Source organism: Argentina anserina, chromosome 1 (genome assembly GCF_933775445.1).
Source record: "Argentina anserina chromosome 1, drPotAnse1.1, whole genome shotgun sequence".
Classification (NCBI taxonomy): domain Eukaryota; kingdom Viridiplantae; phylum Streptophyta; class Magnoliopsida; order Rosales; family Rosaceae; genus Argentina; species Argentina anserina.
In genome coordinates, this window is record NC_065872.1 from 13863742 (window position 1) to 13881433 (window position 17692).

The window sequence follows — 17692 nt, forward strand, 5'->3', positions numbered from 1 at the left end:
TCTTGGACTTTTTTGCAATCTTAATTAATTCTATTTGTAGTAATTACATAGCTTACAACCTGACTTGTTACAAGTCTTTCAATGATTTCATTGTCGATGTGATTTTGATTCAATTTTCTGTCAATATGGCAATATTGTCATTGTTGTGATACGATTCATATACTTTGTAATTCGAAAGTTTACGTCAAATCAGTGTATGATAAACATCTTTGTAACATGCATGGCTTGCCTCCACAATGAAGATAGGTAGAGGCTAGGAATACAGCAGTGTTCTAACTTTTTAGCAGCATGATCTGAAGACAAAACCTGGATTGAATCATAAGTTTCTCGGATCTTAGCTACCTATTCCTGAATCATGGGCAATCCGATAGCACCGGCGGCTCCTTCGACAGCTGCTTTAGCTCTGCCATAATCTTTTGCTTTGACATACACATCAGCCTCGTCGATGGCCTCAAGCAACTTTCCTTCTTGATCCTTGCACAATTTCTTCTCCTTATTAACAAGCTCCTTCACTTTGGTGATAATTTCCTGAGCTTTGGCAAAATCCGTTTCTTGAAGATTTTTGTCAATCAATTTCAAAAAATGAACTAAATCGATATGCTCTTCTTCTGCAGTTTCGGCATTAACGACCGAAATCGCCAGCCAAAGCACCAGAAACATCCCAGTTAGGGTTGAAATTTTGACCATCTTATTCTCTCTTCTATTCTAATCTGTTAGATAATAGTTGCCCGGAAAGCAAGAAATGATTGCCCCGAGTTGATATGGCCAACAGATCTAATGTATCTATAGCTTACAGGTTGAATTGGATCATTTTCTTCTTGTGGAAAATCCTAGAGGCCTTTCATTTCCCGCTTCTTGCGAGCCTTTGAATGGGTTTCCCACCGTACGTAATCTGCTCTATTTAGAAATGCAAATAGAGACAGCAAATACTCGCCGGAAAATGGTAATCCACGTAAAATATAGGTTGCTATAATTGTTGTTTTTGGTTTTAACAAACTACATCAGGTGCTCTATTGGCTGCTCCATTCGCTTACGTTCTTCATTAGAATGTGTAAATTGGAAAACTAGGAAAAGCACTACTGTTGGATTTTTTGAAATTTGGAAAATATGATTTGCTTAGGTCCATGCACGTACCTGCTGATAATTTTTCTTGATATTAATCTCCACATTCTTCCTACACAAGTACCCCTCAAGATGCTGATCAACAAAATTTGGTTCCTTTCAAAAAAAAAAGAAAAAACAAAATTTGGTTCCTGAGGATTTAACAAAAGAAAGATACATATCCAATTGATTAATTGACATATGAGATACCAAGAAGTTTGGAGGTAAACTATGGCACAACGCATTACTGATACAAGTCTATTTCTGTCAAAATTGTGGCCTGCACACTGTTGTGACAGAGTAGGTAAATTAAAGTCTATCAGATCAAACAGATATATGTTTTCAGAGTTGCAATGTAGTAATCCTTCACTAGTGTGAAGATTTCCTCTTCTTTTTGGACTTAGAGGCGGAGCCATGCTCATCTCTACCTCGTCTGTTCCCACTCTTGTGTTTTCCATGCTCTTTATCTTTTTTACTTGATTTCACACTTATAACACCATCCCTTGGTATCTGTTTACCATTCTGCAGAGCTTTCTCAAACTCTTCATTTTCATCCTCAATTGCATATTCCCGAAATTCCTCAGGATCAAATGCATCTTTGTTGGAATTTAATGATTCCTTTGTCTTGGATCTCATTTGATTCTGTGTATGGATAATCATATAGTTTAGCTCTCACTCTTTCAGGAATCTAAATAATGGAGAAAGAATGGGAAGTCAGGGTGAACAAGAGCTAAAAGGACAAATGCATACCTCGACTTCTCTTGCAGCATTTTCGAGATCCTCATCAACAGAGATTTTGTGAGGTTCCATCAAAATCTAAACTCAAAATTGCCAAAGCACAGAGTTAGAGCAATAGAAATAGAATTAATAAAAAAAATTGATACAATTATATACATAAATACATATATCCACTGAAGGATACAGACATCATAATCTCACCATTTAACTTTGGATTATTGCTCTAGACAAGTTTTATAGCATTCTCTCCCCATAATTTCAAAGCAAACATATTTGATGGGTACTAGCATGATACTGGGTCTGGCTACATATCTAATCTCACCTGAGTATGAGAGAACCTTATCACTAATAGATGACTACTCAATAGTCTAATTACAAGTAGGATAACATATAACCTAATCTAACCATGGCACAATAGTCAATCAGTTAAACATCTGAACTGCTCAGCTTTTTGTGCTACAAAAAATTAAAGCCGATACTTCATTTCATTTGTTCCTTCCTGCATCTCTTTTTTCAGTACAGTATTAGGGCTTCATAATCATTAGCAAAAACAATTATTAGAAACCAGTGAAACACCAACTGTAGAATTGCAAGCATAGCTACCTATAGTAGATATAAACTGAACATTTGATAGATAACTAAAGTTAAGTTTGAAGAGAAACGTGTCCAACACTGAGCCTACTGAGCATGAGAAATTGAAATCCTAGTGAGGTGGGCAGTGAGGAATGAAGGAAATTTCCATTTTTGTCAAAATTTCAAACCAAGAAACCTTTCATGATAACAAAAAAAGAAAAGAAAACCCATAAAAAAATTTGCTCAACCTTCTCCTTTTTACATATCCTACAGCTATCAATTAGCCCCTTAGAATAAACCTACTCAGCTCCTAATTATTTTCCAGGCCACACAAAATCTTAAATTCTAGATGCAAGCAGGATAGCTAGTACTTGTACATATTGTTATGACAAGAAAAAGTTAAAAATTTGCTCAACTTACTTTTTTTTGTTGAGGCAAGGTTGACTGAATCTCCTCAGATGCAACAGAGTACAAGTACTTGTAGATCTTCTTGATAACTTTTATAAACAGTGACAATATCTGCTGCCTTTCTAATTTCATCACCCCCTGGAAAGAGAAATTTCAGTACTTAGAAACACAATCAACAAAGCAATCCACATTATATTACAATAATGTGAAGATGATACATGGAGTATGAAGATTTAATTATCGGCCAGTTTCATTCTTGGACTGGTTCAGAGGTGGGGGAACAACAAGATTAAAATAACTATAATTTCATGAGTATCTTAGTTTGCCCACATGCTCACATGTAAGCAAAAGCCCTGCAAGGAATAGTGGAAGAACAAACCTCGATATAGGAGATATCTCGACTTTGCAGGCCAATGCACAGTAAAATGGAAGCTTGAGCATATGACAATGTTACGGGAAGTTTTTCTTGAAAATAGAGATCTGAAATGGTCCGGACAAGATCCAAAATCTGTAAAGAAGACATTAATTAGTGATACACATGCACAAATGTAAATTACATTAAAGAAAACCTCTGAACATAATTAAATGAACGTGTATTCTCTAGTTATATGTTGCCTATATACAATGGTCAAAAGATAAACTGCAACTTTAACTAGAAAACTAGGATCAAAATGGTTTCATCATGAGAATGGAAGGCATCTGTTAGTTAAGTATTGGTCTTTTAAGAGTGGCTGATTTTGTTATAAATGTAGTTCTATTATGACTGGACTGCTTGTCTGCTGCTTTTACCAAGTAACAGTAATGAAAGTCTTTCTTTTTTAAACAAAAGAGGCCAAGTGTTGATTACCTTGAATAAGAAATGCAATTCTACAAAAGAGAATCAAGCGAGGTTATGGGAGTCGATCTACCGTTATGAAATTTCAAAAGAATGGCCTAACGGAAAACGAACAGCATAAAAGCTATCCATATTACAAATCATCCAGTCAAATCAAGTTAGTGAAGAAATCTTAACTCACCATTTCTACCACATTTCGATAAGCAATGTGAATATACAACATGAACAAGAGACATGGAAAGCATGATTCTCCTGTGTCACACCATAATTTTTTTTTTTTTACTGCAAATCATAGTCTTCTCTAATGAATCACATGACATGTATAGATCCCCACTTCCCCAACAAAAAACTAAATTGTCTCTACGATAATGGTCATGAACCATTTCTCAAATATCTTACCATATGAAAGTCAGCAAGATGGTTTGTATAAGCTTCCAGTCGCTTCATATCATAAGGTGAGAAGAAATCTTTAGTTGATCTTAAGAATCCATTTGAGGTTTCTGATGTGGGTTCCATCTCCTTGAAATTGATCTTCGGATCTAAGATGCTGAAACATTATGGAGTGAGCACTTGAACAATGAAGATATATGGGAGAAGGATAATGTATGTTCTACCTCATGGCAAGCCTATAATCCATTGCCTGAAAACTAACGCCTAGTAGTCTGAGAAACCTTCGTCTGAAATCTGGGGAATTAATTATTTATTCAGTTTTATCTGAAAGTTAAAGAATATGAATATGAATACAAGTAGAGCACTACGTTGTTAAAATATATACCCACCCAGGTAAAATGCATTAAAATCACTGACTTCAAGGTCATAACTGTTCAACGATTTCAGGACCATACATGTATGCTCACCAGTCACAGCACTCTGTCAAATGAAAAGAACAATGTCAGACTACCACAATACTAAAAACTACAATATAAAACGATATTCATTTGGGAGGAGGAATCCATCTTAACTGGAATATGCCCAATATAAAATGGAGCAAATTTATGTTTACTCCAGAAACGGAAAAGGTCCAAGGTCAGCCCAAAGGAGACACCAATGTAATGGAGCTTCTCTGGTCGTCTTTCACGAAGATGCACCAACAAATGAGGAAGATCTGTTCTGGGTTTTATAGTTTCCTCTAGCAATGAAACCTACAAGTAAAACAAAAATCCCGAATTCATCATTGAATACAACTGGTTGCCTTATCATCAGAGAAACTACCCAGTACACATTATGTGCTCATATGCTTTATTATAATGTTTTACAATGATGATTCATAATACTTTCAGACCTCTTAGAACAAAGAACCAAGATAGTAAATTTACAAAACTATATGCAATTTGAGCAATCTACCGAAATAAAGGTAAATAGTACCAAAAATGCACATACGAGGCTCCACACAAATATTGTTTTTAAAGCCTACTGAATTAAAAGATAATATAATAAAATCAAAGAAAAGCAAGCTGAGTGATAAAAGTTGCTTACTTTCTTGGCTGCTTCTATTATACTGACAGGTGGCGCCTCAACTTCTTCGACATCCATTTCGGAGATAGGAGCGAACTGTCCTTCATAGTACCTGACTCAAAATAATGATAAACACTATTTGAAATCTCTAAGAGCATATATTTGCAGCATCACATACAGAACCAAAAAAACATTACCCCACTGATGCCGAAGCCCAATGAAATTGCATATCCCAAGTAGCTCTTTTCCACTACTAACTAACCCTAGGGCCCACTGAATGGTAAGGTTACTCTTAGATATAATTTACCATTGTCCTTCAATTATCTACCACTTTTAACTTTCTTCAACTTGTTCAATCAATAACACTATGCCCACTCCTACAAGCTATAAAACTTTGGATGACATTTTCACATAGTTGCATCTTCCTGAAGTTAGTCCTGTCTTACTTCAGTTTCCTTCTCTTGGCGATAACTATCAACAGCCTCTCAAAGCCTCAAATAATCGATATTCCAATAATAAAACCAGAAGCATGACACATATTCCAACTTCATCCAATCATCATAGAATAATTGGTTTCGAGCTATGTCAACTGCATCTTTCCTTGCGACTTCCATGCACACATGTATGACGAAACGATAGAGTTTTGCACTACTGCTTTTCCTTTAATTATTTCTATCAATATCAAGTATTTTGATCAAAGGTATTTAGCATGCACTAGAGTACTAGAACCATTCTACATCCTATAACTTTCAACCCTCAATTTCAATGCAAGGAATATGGGGACAAAATAAAAATCAGTCACTTAGATTCTCTCAAGAACCTTAGGCAGCAACCTACAGATCCAGATCCTTTGTGATCTACAAAAATTGGTAAACTTGGCCAGGAACTTACCTTGTCAATAGTTCTACAGCTTGTGATCCATAACCAATCTGCAATAAATAAAACATAATAATTAGTATATGAATAAGAAAAATGACTATTTTCAACAAAAAGTTGGGGAGACAAAATCAAGCTGGAAAATACAGAATGAAATATAGAAAATTACCTTCATGGCACTTGGATGGGTAGCAATACGAACAATGCGAGCCCCCGAGAGAGTGGGAAAAACTGTGTCCTGAAATTGCTCACAGAACTTCCATGGGAGCTGATCACCGAAAGGTTGATGACCATCACTTAAACTTTTGATTGCAGATTTACGAGAAATCTGTCCCTCCAGGCTCACCTAAGAAAGGATGGAACACAAGTGTTATGCATCCAGAAGCCATTGAATAGATGAACCTTAAAACTCCTTTCAGAGGACCTTTGCCATTCATAAGAGGAAAAATGCTGAAGTGTGTGTGTGTGTGTTGTGTATGCGTGAGAGAGAGAGAGAGAGAGAGAGAGAGAGAGAGAGATCATATGAGAGAAGTACAAGCCTTAAGATTTAGTCAGAATCCAAATCTTAAAGAGAGCTTGCTAAAAATTAGGCACCAAATAAACCAAAAACTTTTGACAGAAGATGGGTAGTTTTTTTTTTCTAGTTCATCTGCAACCAAAAAAAGAAAAGAAAAAACTCATTTCTCTGGAAAGATGTGCAAACCTGAATGACACACAAAATATCAGGAAGTTGATTTTTTGACTCGTCAACAGGACCTGCACATGCAGCATGTAAAATCAAGGTCCATAGCAATAAAACTAAGCAATATATAGTTAAATACAAAACAAACATACCAAGCAAAACAAACAAGTGATGTGCTGGAGCATCGGCCATTAGTTGCAAATCATTTGGAGAATTCTTGTAGTGAGAGGCAACATATAGTGCCATCATTCTCTGCAAATAGGAAATATATAAGCACCAAACAAATTATATGAAACTTGAAATCAACTATAAACATCCAAGTTCAATATATGCTTACCTGTAAGAACATCTCACTATCTTTATGATATGAAAAAAGTGTATCACGGTTCACATAGTAGAGATCACACTCAGTAGGTGCAGGTAACCTGGTTTGAGAGAGAGAGAGAGAAGGATAGAGTTAATAATGATAATCAACATGGTTGATCTACCTCAGTTCTGAAGTTCACAACATAAATTGTTACCCGTTAAGCTTAGGAATGGAATTGGTAATATCCAAACAAAGTAAACCGCCAAGCCAGGCTTCAACCGGGTCACCAGAAGCATATCTGATTGATTCTTTTAATTCTATCTTTTTAAATAGTCGACCTGCAGCAAAGATATTTGTGAATTCAGCAAATTATGTACATATATCAGATACAAGAACAAGTAACATTGGTTGCAAGAGATCGTTAATAATTCCACAACCTTACAGACAAGATTATTACCGAACGGAGCCTAAAGGCTAAAGCTGTTGGGTTTTCCAGCCCATGTGTTTTTCCTAAGATGGTTTCTTAGAGTATAGTATTCCGGTAAGGATATGGAATCCTTATTGATGATGGTTTACTTGTAGAAAGAGGAGGCTTTACAGCCTACCACTATTAGGAATATGATTCTTATTTGGTGAGGAAACATGTTTGTCCTTATGGCTATATAAAGAGGGGTTATGCTCTAGGTTTAGGCATCACAGAGACAAAGAGCATAGTGTGTTCCATTCTCGGTTAGAGGGTGAGAGAGGGCAGAGAGGAGAAAGATAGGAAGAGAAGAGTCATTGTTTTCTTAGTCTTTCTTGTGTACCCATTATTAATATAGTGGAAGTGTGTTTTCGTCCGGTGGATGTAGGCAAAGCTATTTGCTGAACCACCTTAAATCTGTGTTCTTGTGTTCTTTTCTTTGTGGTTGTTTCTCTTGGTTTGCTGTGCTTGTTCTGTTTCTCTGACTAACTTGTTGACCGATTCACTACAAGAAAAGCTAACTGAAAAATTGAGTGACTTGGGTAGGTAGACTTAAAATAATCATAGTTATTGAATTAAGGGACAGCTTAGGATCAGGATGAAATGGGTAGTTGGTTACCAAGTAAAAAGAACGGTGATGGATAGTTACTTTGAACCAAATCAATTACATTCCCAGCTTAAATCCAAAACGTACTCTTATATCTACTCTATTGATGTCTTCGGCTTTTTTTTTTATTTCTTTAGAATTTTGATTCCTTATTCTTGAAAAGACAATTGCATTGACTACAATGTATAATAAAAACATTAAAGACCATATGCTTAGAGCCTTAGAGGCGCTGCCTTCCAATTTTAACAAAATTTGAGAAATAATTACTGGCTTCCAGCGCTTCATTACTCCTTTTTTTTTCTCCTACTCTCGCTACTTTTCCCTATTTTCTCCAGTGATTCATACTACATATCTGTGATAATGAAGTTCTATGGGGAGCAAAAGCTTCTCCAAAAGAAAAAATAAAAATAAATTAGACAGACAATGTTTCCTTCTGTTAGTGTTGGAGGGTTTACAAGAGCTTCAATCAGCAAGTCCAAGAGCACGAAAGGGGAAAACATTGCCCTGTACTCCTTTGCAAAGTTACAATTTCTCAAACCCTTAGTTCAAGGGGACAATTTTGTTCAAGTTGCCAATTGTGGGGAGGGGGGATAACAAATTAGCTAATGTCAAGATACACCAATAAAGAAACAGTGAATGCATGCTCAGGGAGGGATAAGATAAACATACTAGATATAGGGCGATTAGCAGACATCTGACTTTGCTCTTCCAATTGCTGTAGAAGCTTCAGAGACAAAGACCGACCGGTACCTTCATAACTTTCAAGTTTTAAAAAAAAAGGGCTTTAGTAGTTTCATTACATTCATGGTGATTTCATATATTTGGAACAAAAAATTTGGCATCACTGCCTAAATGGCGGAACAGGAAATGTAAAGCCAAAGTTATTTCTTAAACATAAGTTTAATGGACAACTCTTACCCATTGACAGTAGATGAAAGGAAGACCAAATAAGGGCCAAGTAAAGACTTCACAACTGGCAGTGGAATAGCAGCAGCCTCATCAACAACCAATAATTCAACTTGTGAAAGTTTTTCATGCTCATGGGGCTGTATATACTGCAATGAGATGTGGAGAAACAACTACTGTCATAAGCAATCACAGAAACATACCTATGCACTCAAAGTATAAATGTCTAGAATGCCTGATTAATTGAGCCCAGGAAAGTGGAGTGCCTCCATCCCATAAATGCTAATGGTATATTAAATTACAGAAAATGCCCCCAACAGTTTGACCATCCAGGAACATGCATTATATAGCAAGCTTCAAACTGTTGGTATACTAATATACATTGCACACACAATTCTATAACCATATACAAAAACTGTTTATATTTGTATACGGTCCCATGGCAACCGTTGAAATTTCAGATAACACCCAAACAAGGGATGTGTAAGGCAAGAAAGTGTGCACATTTTTCATATGTATAGTGACTGGGTAAGAACTTTACTCTTTCAACCTCTCCATGTCAAAGGGACATGACCAATACATCTCGTGTATCAACTGCCTAAACAAATCCCTTTCTAAATCTCAAGGTTTTTTCTGAACGGAAATCTCAAGGTTTATGAATCCACTTTATTTCATTGGTACAACGATAAACATACTCTTCACTAACCTAACTGATGCTTCCACAGTTTCACATCTTGAAATATCATATTATTCGTAATCATTTGACAAGGGGCATATTTAGAAATTCATCTATATATTGTGTCCACAGATTATATCTCCAGCTAGTGCAAGTTTCTCAATAAAAAAAGTAAAAAACACACTGTAATTAAGAAGTTCCTGCTAAAAAAATTATTGTACTGATTGCTACCTGAAGTTAGCTACCCAGTTTGTAAACTACTTTTAGACCCTGATGATGTGCTCATGTGGTATATAACAGAACGGGATACTCTTTACCTGAATTGTTTGTCTGTGCTGCTTGAATATGTTGATCTTTAGAGTTGCTTTCTTCATGGCAGGGTTAGAACTTTTCTCCACATCATAATCTAAATGTTCCTGAAACAGTTTACAATAGTGAGTTTGACAATAACTAGGGTTCCTGAAAATCTAAAAAAAAAAAGGTAAATCTTATTAGAAAAGGACAAACTTAAATCTCCAATTCCTATTTCTGACAAATGTTAGCCTATCGCTGGATGAGAATCACCCATGGGAATAGAGAGGTACTTTACCTTATAATCCAATGCATCTAAACCCTTGCAAACAAATTCGAACAATGTCTTCAAGTTCTCAGGGCTAGGTGCAGTAACAAAGATATTTGAATACCTGTGAATGCATACATGTCCAACCACAATCAGGTTCCAATCATGAAATTTGTTACTCGTGTTTCTGGAAGACATAGAAAATTAAACCACACTGTAAAAGCAATTACCCTGCAGCAACAGCTCCAGCAATAGCCAAACCAAGTGCAGCAGACTTCCCACGGCCACGAGCAGCAAGCAAGGCAACAGTACTTCGGAGTGCCTTATCCAATATTGCATCAAGAAATGTAGCAACAGCATTTCCCTGTTTAGAGAAATATAAGCATTTTCAAACTGACAGTACCAAATGGCTGAATGATGAGTAGTAAAAATTAGACAAATGTCTACCTGGTCAAGTGTACAACATTTCTTTATCATAGGGCCAACAGGGTAGGCATCACTTAGTTGTTCTTTTAGATCCTTCAATTCCCTTTCTGACTCTGATATTCCGTCAGAGTCCTTTTGATCCAAAATTACAAATCAGTCAGTTAAGCTTGTCTAAACAAGTATATCAATAACTCATATAAACTACCTAATAAAAATAGTGGACAAAAATACCATAGAGCATACACACTGCAGGCGAATTAACACCTTTTCAGCTTGCAAATTTTCATATCATAACATGTTCTACCAAAGAGTTACCTCTTTAACTGGAACTGGGTTAATTGTCCTTATATGAGATGAAATTGGTAGAATATTGAGTTCATCATCCATAACCACACATGCTTTGCACGATGCAAGTGATAATAAGAAACGCTCATTAAACCGGCCAGTAGCCTGAGAATGGGATTCGGTTCGAAACCTGTCATGGACATCCTGAAATCAAGAAGCCTTGCACATTAGTGTACTACACATATTTTCCACTTGAGAACTGCGAACAGCAGCACGTCTTGACTCAAGTAAATTGTTGTGATAACGACATTAATTCAGGAACAGATTCATACCATAACCATGGTGTATAAGTTGGTGAGTGAGGTCAGTGAACGAAGCAACAGTATGACCAATCCGCCACCCTCCACGGTCTCAATTGTTCTTGCTAGTAGATTCGGAGTCAATGCCTCAAAATCCTTAATGCATTGCAAACATCTAACTCAGTCAAAATAATAACTACGAAAGCAAACTTATAACATCATACAATATGCAAAACTTTAGCTACCTGAAGTATGCACATCCCGAAAGTATTACCGAGAACTCTCTCGGAATCCTTGTACTGGCAATACGTCACTCCGCTGCTCTCGATGAAGAGAGTGAAGGGATCAACCTTCTCGGGGTCAAGCAGACCCCTTTGCATTAGCTTCTTCACCTGCTTAGCACGCTTCTTCTTGTGACTACATCCACATTCACTCAAATACAATCAATATCTACCAAAGGTTGAAACTTTACAAGTTAAAAAACAGAGGCAGTGAAAAAAAAAGTAAACCTGCTGAGCTCAAGCTTGTCTTTGTAGCACCACAACACAGTAGGCTTTGATTTCTTCAACTCATTGCTTAACATATAATGAAGATTCACAATCTGAAATAAAAAGCAACAAGAAATTGTTAAAGGTGTGAGCTTTACACGGCGGCGAACTCGGAAAGCCGTAGATTGAATTGGGGAGGGCGGTTACCTGGTCACGTGACTTGTCGCCGACGATGACGAACATGGAGCGGTGCTTGGTTTTGACGCCATTGCTGATTAGGGTTCGGATGCGCTCGTCGACCTTCTTCCTCATCTTTTTTGGGTTTGAGAGATTAAAGGTGTGTCCTTTGGTTATGGAGGTATTGGGTTCGATGGTCTGGTCTGGGTTGGTTGTGGTTTTGTGGATGGTGAGTTTAGGGTTTATGGGAGGTTTATGGGAGATTGGGGAGGTGATATGAAAATGGGCGGTTTGAACTTTGAGTTATATGCCGCGGGGTTTAGCTATAATGTTCACTGTTCAGATTCTTTTTCCTTTTCTATTTTTTTACCATAGGTAAGATTATAAACTTACTGTCTTTTGACTCTGTTCCACTTCCCTTCACATCTTCGCAGACAATATGAGACATTCTCTCACTTTGCCATCAGTCAATGGTTTCGACTATTTTGTTGATGACTCGTTATTATTTAATTGTTAATTAGATTTATTTTTTATTATATTTTTTCATCTCAACCGTTTAGGATAGTAGGTATATAAATGTAGATTAAATATACAAATTTTCAATAAATTTAGTTATTATTAAGGCATCAAAGTAGATTAAATGAGTGCACAAATTGTCAAATATAAATCGTTTAAGTTCATAATGAGTAAATCACATTTAAGAATGTCTTAACGATCGTCAATTTTGATGAATTTTTACATGTATGATCTAGTTATATATTCTAAAAATTAAACGGTCGATATATGAATATGAGATTGAAAAGTGAGTGAATCAAATTGGTTCTCAATAAGTGCTCAACAAGATGGTCCTTATTGGAAAATATCACATGTAGGTAGTTGCAAAATTCTTACTCTAGCCAATTTACCTATGTTCTTAAATTCTTTGTGTGTTAGTTATCATATAAGTTATAAGTTTGTTGTTGTAATGTTCGTTTCTCTTAAAAAAAATATAAAAATATATGATAAGCAAAGTTTGACGCAAGTTTCGGGGACGCAATTAGTGCAAAGCTCTCTCCTATCGTAGTTCAACGACTTTTCACTGTGATGCGTTACAAATATGATGTCCATGCGGAACAAAATATTAGACCACAACTTTACAAGGTTTGAAGCAACCAGTTGCAAAGGACAAGCTTGTGAATCTAGCTCATTCTTCTTTGTCACATTTGTCTCGTGTTTAATTTTAATTGCATATTTGCATTCCCAACGGTTCATTTCAATCACACTGACAATCAGTATTTCTCGTGTATTTATCTTGTTGTATTGTTTGTTCTTAGTTGTCGGAAAAAAGCAACAAATCGTATTCTCATAGACAAATCGATGAGGTTCCGACTCGAATAATGAAGGCTTTGATTCAGCGATGGTAGATACCACCAGTAACTTTCTTTCTTTAGGTAAAACTTACAAAGATACAGTCTTTTTGGTCAGAGTGGTGACAAAGTAAAACCCTAAAACCCTATTAGCAAATTTAACCCAAGTAAGAAATATAAATTTACTATAAGACTGGATAGAGGTAAAAATAATTGATACAAAGGAGCCTCTTGTTCTTGAGCTTTGAGAAGAGCGAGAAGAGGACAAGGCAAATGGGTTCCTTGAGTAGTTTCTCTCTTCTTCAACCCAAAACACCCATCACCCAAATTACTACCCACAATCTCTGCTTCAATTCACTCAAACCCCAATTCCTCAATCCCCAACATATAAAGGACCCACCTTTTCCCCTACTCAAATTCATGTCTTCTCACTCAAACCCCCTTAAACTCTCCCCAAAACTCTCCAATGTCTGCTCTGCTCTAAAACCCCACAAACTTTTACCAACAATTTTGGTGGAGAAAATAGTGGGTTTGGTTGTTGGTACAGTTTTGTTTGTTGGGTGTTTCAATGTCAGAGCAGCTGTGGCACTGCCAGCTCAAACAAGCAGTTCCAGTGAGACTTTGGAGGAGAAGAGAGAGACCCAGAAAGGGAAGAGTGAGGAGGAAGAAATGTATGAGAGGATTCTGGAGGAGGACCCAAGAAATGTGGAGGCTTTGAAGGTGGTTGTGTATGGGAAAATGAGGAGAGGGGAGACAAAGGAGGCTGTAAAGTATGTCGAGAAGTTGATTAGTGTTGAACCGGATGAAGTGGAGTGGAGGCTGTTGCTGGCTCTTTGTCAAGAGATTATGGGGGAATTGGGTACTGCTAAGAAGTTGTTTCAGGAGATTTTGGAGGAGAGGCCACTTTTGCTTAGAGCTCTGCATGTATGTTTTTCTGGGATTTTCGCTTTTAAAGATATCTTTTTGTTGTGAATTTCGATTACTAGACGTTATTTATATGCTTGAATTTTGTTGTCTGATACTTAGGATTAGATAGTAGATATATGGAGATTTATATTGCCTTGGCAACCTGAAACATTGACATTGATTGATATGGATGAGTACCAGAGTCTAAAATGTGGTTTCTATGCATTATACTTGTCACATTGTCTGTAAACTAAGCTCTATGTAGGAATGATGTTAGCCTGTCTTGTACGGGCATTTCTGCCTTGCTGAGTCTGTCTCATAGTCTTGATGCAAGTAAAAACTTTGCAGTGTTTGAGGATTAAATGTGCCATGCATGTGTCCAGTGTTTATGGGTGGCTTCGAAGTCCTCGCGTTCAGTGGCAGCACTGCTATTTTAATAGGTATATGTAGATCACTGATCAGTTATCTATACAGAAATCAACCGACTGCTTAAAATGCTAAATATCAGTAGCCAAAGCCCCTAGTCAATGAATCAAGCTTGATGGATCCAACCTCGACTGCATTGCATAGGGTGCTATTTGTTCATGACACGATGACCATTTCTGGGCAGAATATTGGCCAGTTTAGTGAATCCTAGTTCAGTAATTTGTCAGTTGTATATTGATATAACAGTATGCAAGGTTTTACATACAGTATATTGACACCTCTTGTGTTGAAAGAAACGTGTCTTTGATAGAGATATACTTGACAGTTGACACTATATATGACCTCTTATCAGGGTCTAGCTTTGGTTATGCACAAAAAGCGTGAAGGTCCAGCTGTTTTTGTGATGCTTGACAAGGCTTTAAAGATTGCGCAGCGGGAAAAAAGAGTGATAGAGGAGAGAAATATTAGAATTCTGATCGCACAGATGCACGTTGTAAAGGTAGGCTCATCAGTCGCAACCTCACATGTAATATCTATCTGAAACCAGAACTGCTTTGTCAGTATATGATTCCATGTGGTTAAAATGATAAGCTTATACCAGTATGGTTATTGAAAATTAATATAACTAATGTGTTGTCAGTTTTGCTGACTCTCCGAATTTATGCCTTATAGGGACAATTGGAAGAAGGCTTGAATTTATTTCAAGATCTTGTGAATGAGGATCCCCGAGATTTTCGACCTTATCTTTGCCAGGTTAGTTGTCTCACAATTATCAATTGCTGTTGTTAGTTTGTGTTTGTCTTTTCTTAGATAATTAAACTGGTAACATTCTAACAACTTAAGGTCCTTATAACAGTGGTAAAAGGTACAGATACGTGTTTGATACTGTGTTCCTAACTTCCCTAATTGATTGCCTGTGCATTGGTCTTTGTAGTTCGAGAGTCCCAAATGTGAGTATTGTTTTGAAAATAAAACCCAAAAGTTTACACCTCATCCTAATATTCTTTAATACACAAGAAATCAACTTTAGTTTCTTGACTACCAAAGACTGTAGGGGTTGGCAAGAGGTCCAAGTCCTGTGCCAGGTTATCAAAGTAGGCTTGGCTTTCTGCATATCAGAAATAAAAGATATTAGTAAAACTGTAAAAACACTGAAGTTATATGCAGAGGCAAGAGTCGCAAGACATGCTTTGTTTAACGCTTGACAGACAAAGACTCAAAGCTGAATTTTTTTTTTGTACTGGTCTTTGCAAAAATGCCATGTGTTGCTTGTTGAATCTTCACATACTTTTTATATTGATGGTGGATATGCTGGGTAACAATAATCATCAAGTGAAACCGGAATAATTTCATTCTCCGTTCAAGTTCGTATAAGAAAAGGTGTAAATATATAGTACCACTGACTATAGTTATAAAGTAGGCACAGAGCTTATAAATTGGAACCAATTAATAATCATATTGGAAATATATGGCAGGGAATTATTTACAGTCTACTGGATCAAAAGAAGGAAGCCGGAGAACAGTTTGAAATATATAGGGCTCTTGTGCCCGAAGAAGTTTCTCAAAGGGGATTTCTTGATGATGTTGTGTTGGCAGCCAAAATGAAACCTGGGGAACAGCTTCAGAAGGAGTTTGATGCTGAGTTTTCAATCCAGAAGTAAAGATAGGCTTTTTCGCTCTGAATAAAATTACAGGTTACAAGTTAGACTGATGGGTTTGGGAACATATAGTTGTAGAGGAAATGCCGCTGAAGACAGGCGGTAAATATGCAATTTCAAGGGCAAAGTCAACCAATTGGCATCTGTCATGGAAATAATATACAAACTCTATGGGTTTCAAAAACAGAGCTGGATTCAGTTTCTATCGATTGGATTCAAGATGGGCGTTCTTGCGTACGTCATGCTTCTCCCTTGTTTTTTACTGGACTAGCTCCTCTTGTGAAATATAAGTGAGGTTTACAATTTACTTTTATCAGTATCTGCTGTCGTTTGAAACTTATTGTGTTATGCACTTAAAACTAGGGTCTTCCAGATCATCTGACAGTGCAGAAGTGGTAAGATTTCTCCTGTTAAATTATCTTATCTGAATTCCATGTTTCCTTGAAAAGTAACATTAGTATGCAAGTTCCCAATTATAGTTCTGTAGCGTATTTTTATAGTGAACAAATAATACCAGCTAGGAGGTCTTGTTTAGTGAAATACATTATACAGTATCTTTCAAAGCAGTACATGTTACAAAAGTAGCTGTACATTAGAAGCTGCTAGCTGATGAATTTATCTTTTTTAAAAAGAATTGCTAACTGATGATTTCAGTTGGTGTTAAAGTCGAACTTTGCATGTCTACATCTTAATTTGTAACCCAAAATGATTGAACTTCGATCTTTATCTAGTGAGAATTGCTGACTTTTCATGTTGGAAGGGGTTGAGTGAGTTTTGTGTTGGGTGATGGGAATTACAACAGTAAGATCAAGGAAATTTGCATATGCTTAGCTAATAATGGACTCGAAACTTTCTGCATATGCTATGCTTCGAATAATCGACTTGAAACACCAAGTATGTTGATAAATAGAAACTTTGTCATATTTGAAAGAGATGAATCCGAGCTCAGGAATGCAAACCAATGACTTCAACAAAGCCCTTCATACTGAAAGACCAACATTCAATAGGGGGTTGGCGAAGCATCTGGTTACACATTGTTGGTCTGAACTCTGAAGCTAAGCGCGGCCGCAAGAGGATTGCTAAAGTTGAGACTTGAGGGTGAGTACTGAATTATTCAAATCCTTTTAGGACTTCTTAGACAGTAACCAGATACCTATTTCAAAGAAAAACGAAGTACCATTCAATGTATACTAGAATTTTCCAAGTCATATATAAGGGCCTTTCCTAGCTATAGCCTTCAAGACCACGCTGATGTTTCCACTAGTGCTACACTGCTACTCAATGTGTCATTGTATCCACAGGAACGACTTTGGTACTCCACTTGTCTTTGCTACTGCTAAATCTTACAGCCTTTCCCATACGTACTTTTGGTTCTCAATTTGCATCACTTCATCCATCTTCTCCCTCCTTCTGAGTCGATTTCTGTTGTTTTGATTGCAAAAACCACATACAAGTCGGAACAAATGCATAGATTGACACATGTGGAGCAAAAAAG

The 17692-nt window shown here is 36.7% G+C and overlaps 2 protein-coding genes across 2 annotated transcripts; one reads left to right on the top strand and one right to left on the bottom strand.

The window, feature by feature from the left end:
• Window positions 1-1243: 1243 nt before the first annotated feature.
• Window positions 1244-12138, bottom strand: LOC126804977 (RNA cytidine acetyltransferase 1). Its single transcript, XM_050532057.1, has 26 exons — window positions 11892-12138; window positions 11706-11797; window positions 11442-11613; window positions 11230-11352; window positions 10928-11101; window positions 10634-10744; window positions 10417-10550; window positions 10217-10310; window positions 9945-10043; window positions 8964-9100; window positions 8715-8803; window positions 7190-7313; window positions 7006-7093; window positions 6821-6920; window positions 6690-6742; window positions 6156-6332; window positions 6002-6039; window positions 5132-5222; window positions 4618-4797; window positions 4435-4525; window positions 4270-4339; window positions 4055-4202; window positions 3200-3328; window positions 2833-2958; window positions 1852-1917; window positions 1244-1743 (listed from the first exon to the last, which is right to left on the bottom strand). The coding sequence occupies exons 1-26, from the start codon at window positions 11994-11996 to the stop codon at window positions 1471-1473; spliced, it is 3084 nt and encodes a 1027-aa protein (XP_050388014.1). The 5' UTR covers window positions 11997-12138; the 3' UTR covers window positions 1244-1470.
• A 1312-nt stretch (window positions 12139-13450) lies between these two features.
• On the top strand, window positions 13451-16737 carry LOC126791285 (protein SLOW GREEN 1, chloroplastic). Its single transcript, XM_050517721.1, has 4 exons — window positions 13451-14131; window positions 14892-15038; window positions 15212-15292; window positions 16015-16737. The coding sequence occupies exons 1-4, from the start codon at window positions 13481-13483 to the stop codon at window positions 16198-16200; spliced, it is 1065 nt and encodes a 354-aa protein (XP_050373678.1). The 5' UTR covers window positions 13451-13480; the 3' UTR covers window positions 16201-16737.
• The last annotated feature ends 955 nt before the right edge of the window (window positions 16738-17692 follow it).

Excerpts from the sequence above, each read along its gene's own strand:
- LOC126804977 (XM_050532057.1), bottom strand. The coding sequence starts at position 11,996 with ATGAGGAAGAAGGTCGACGAGCGCATCCGAACCCTAATCAGCAATGGC. Across the intron at positions 10,044-10,216 it reads TAGATGCATTGGATTATAAG|GAACATTTAGATTATGATGT; the intron begins GTAAAGTACCTC and ends AAACTGTTTCAG. Across the intron at positions 4,526-4,617 it reads TTTATATTGGGCATATTCCA|AGTGCTGTGACTGGTGAGCA; the intron begins GTTAAGATGGAT and ends TTCATTTGACAG.
- LOC126791285 (XM_050517721.1), top strand. The coding sequence starts at position 13,481 with ATGGGTTCCTTGAGTAGTTTCTCTCTTCTTCAACCCAAAACACCCATC. Across the intron at positions 14,132-14,891 it reads TTTTGCTTAGAGCTCTGCAT|GGTCTAGCTTTGGTTATGCA; the intron begins GTATGTTTTTCT and ends ACCTCTTATCAG. Across the intron at positions 15,039-15,211 it reads CACAGATGCACGTTGTAAAG|GGACAATTGGAAGAAGGCTT; the intron begins GTAGGCTCATCA and ends TATGCCTTATAG.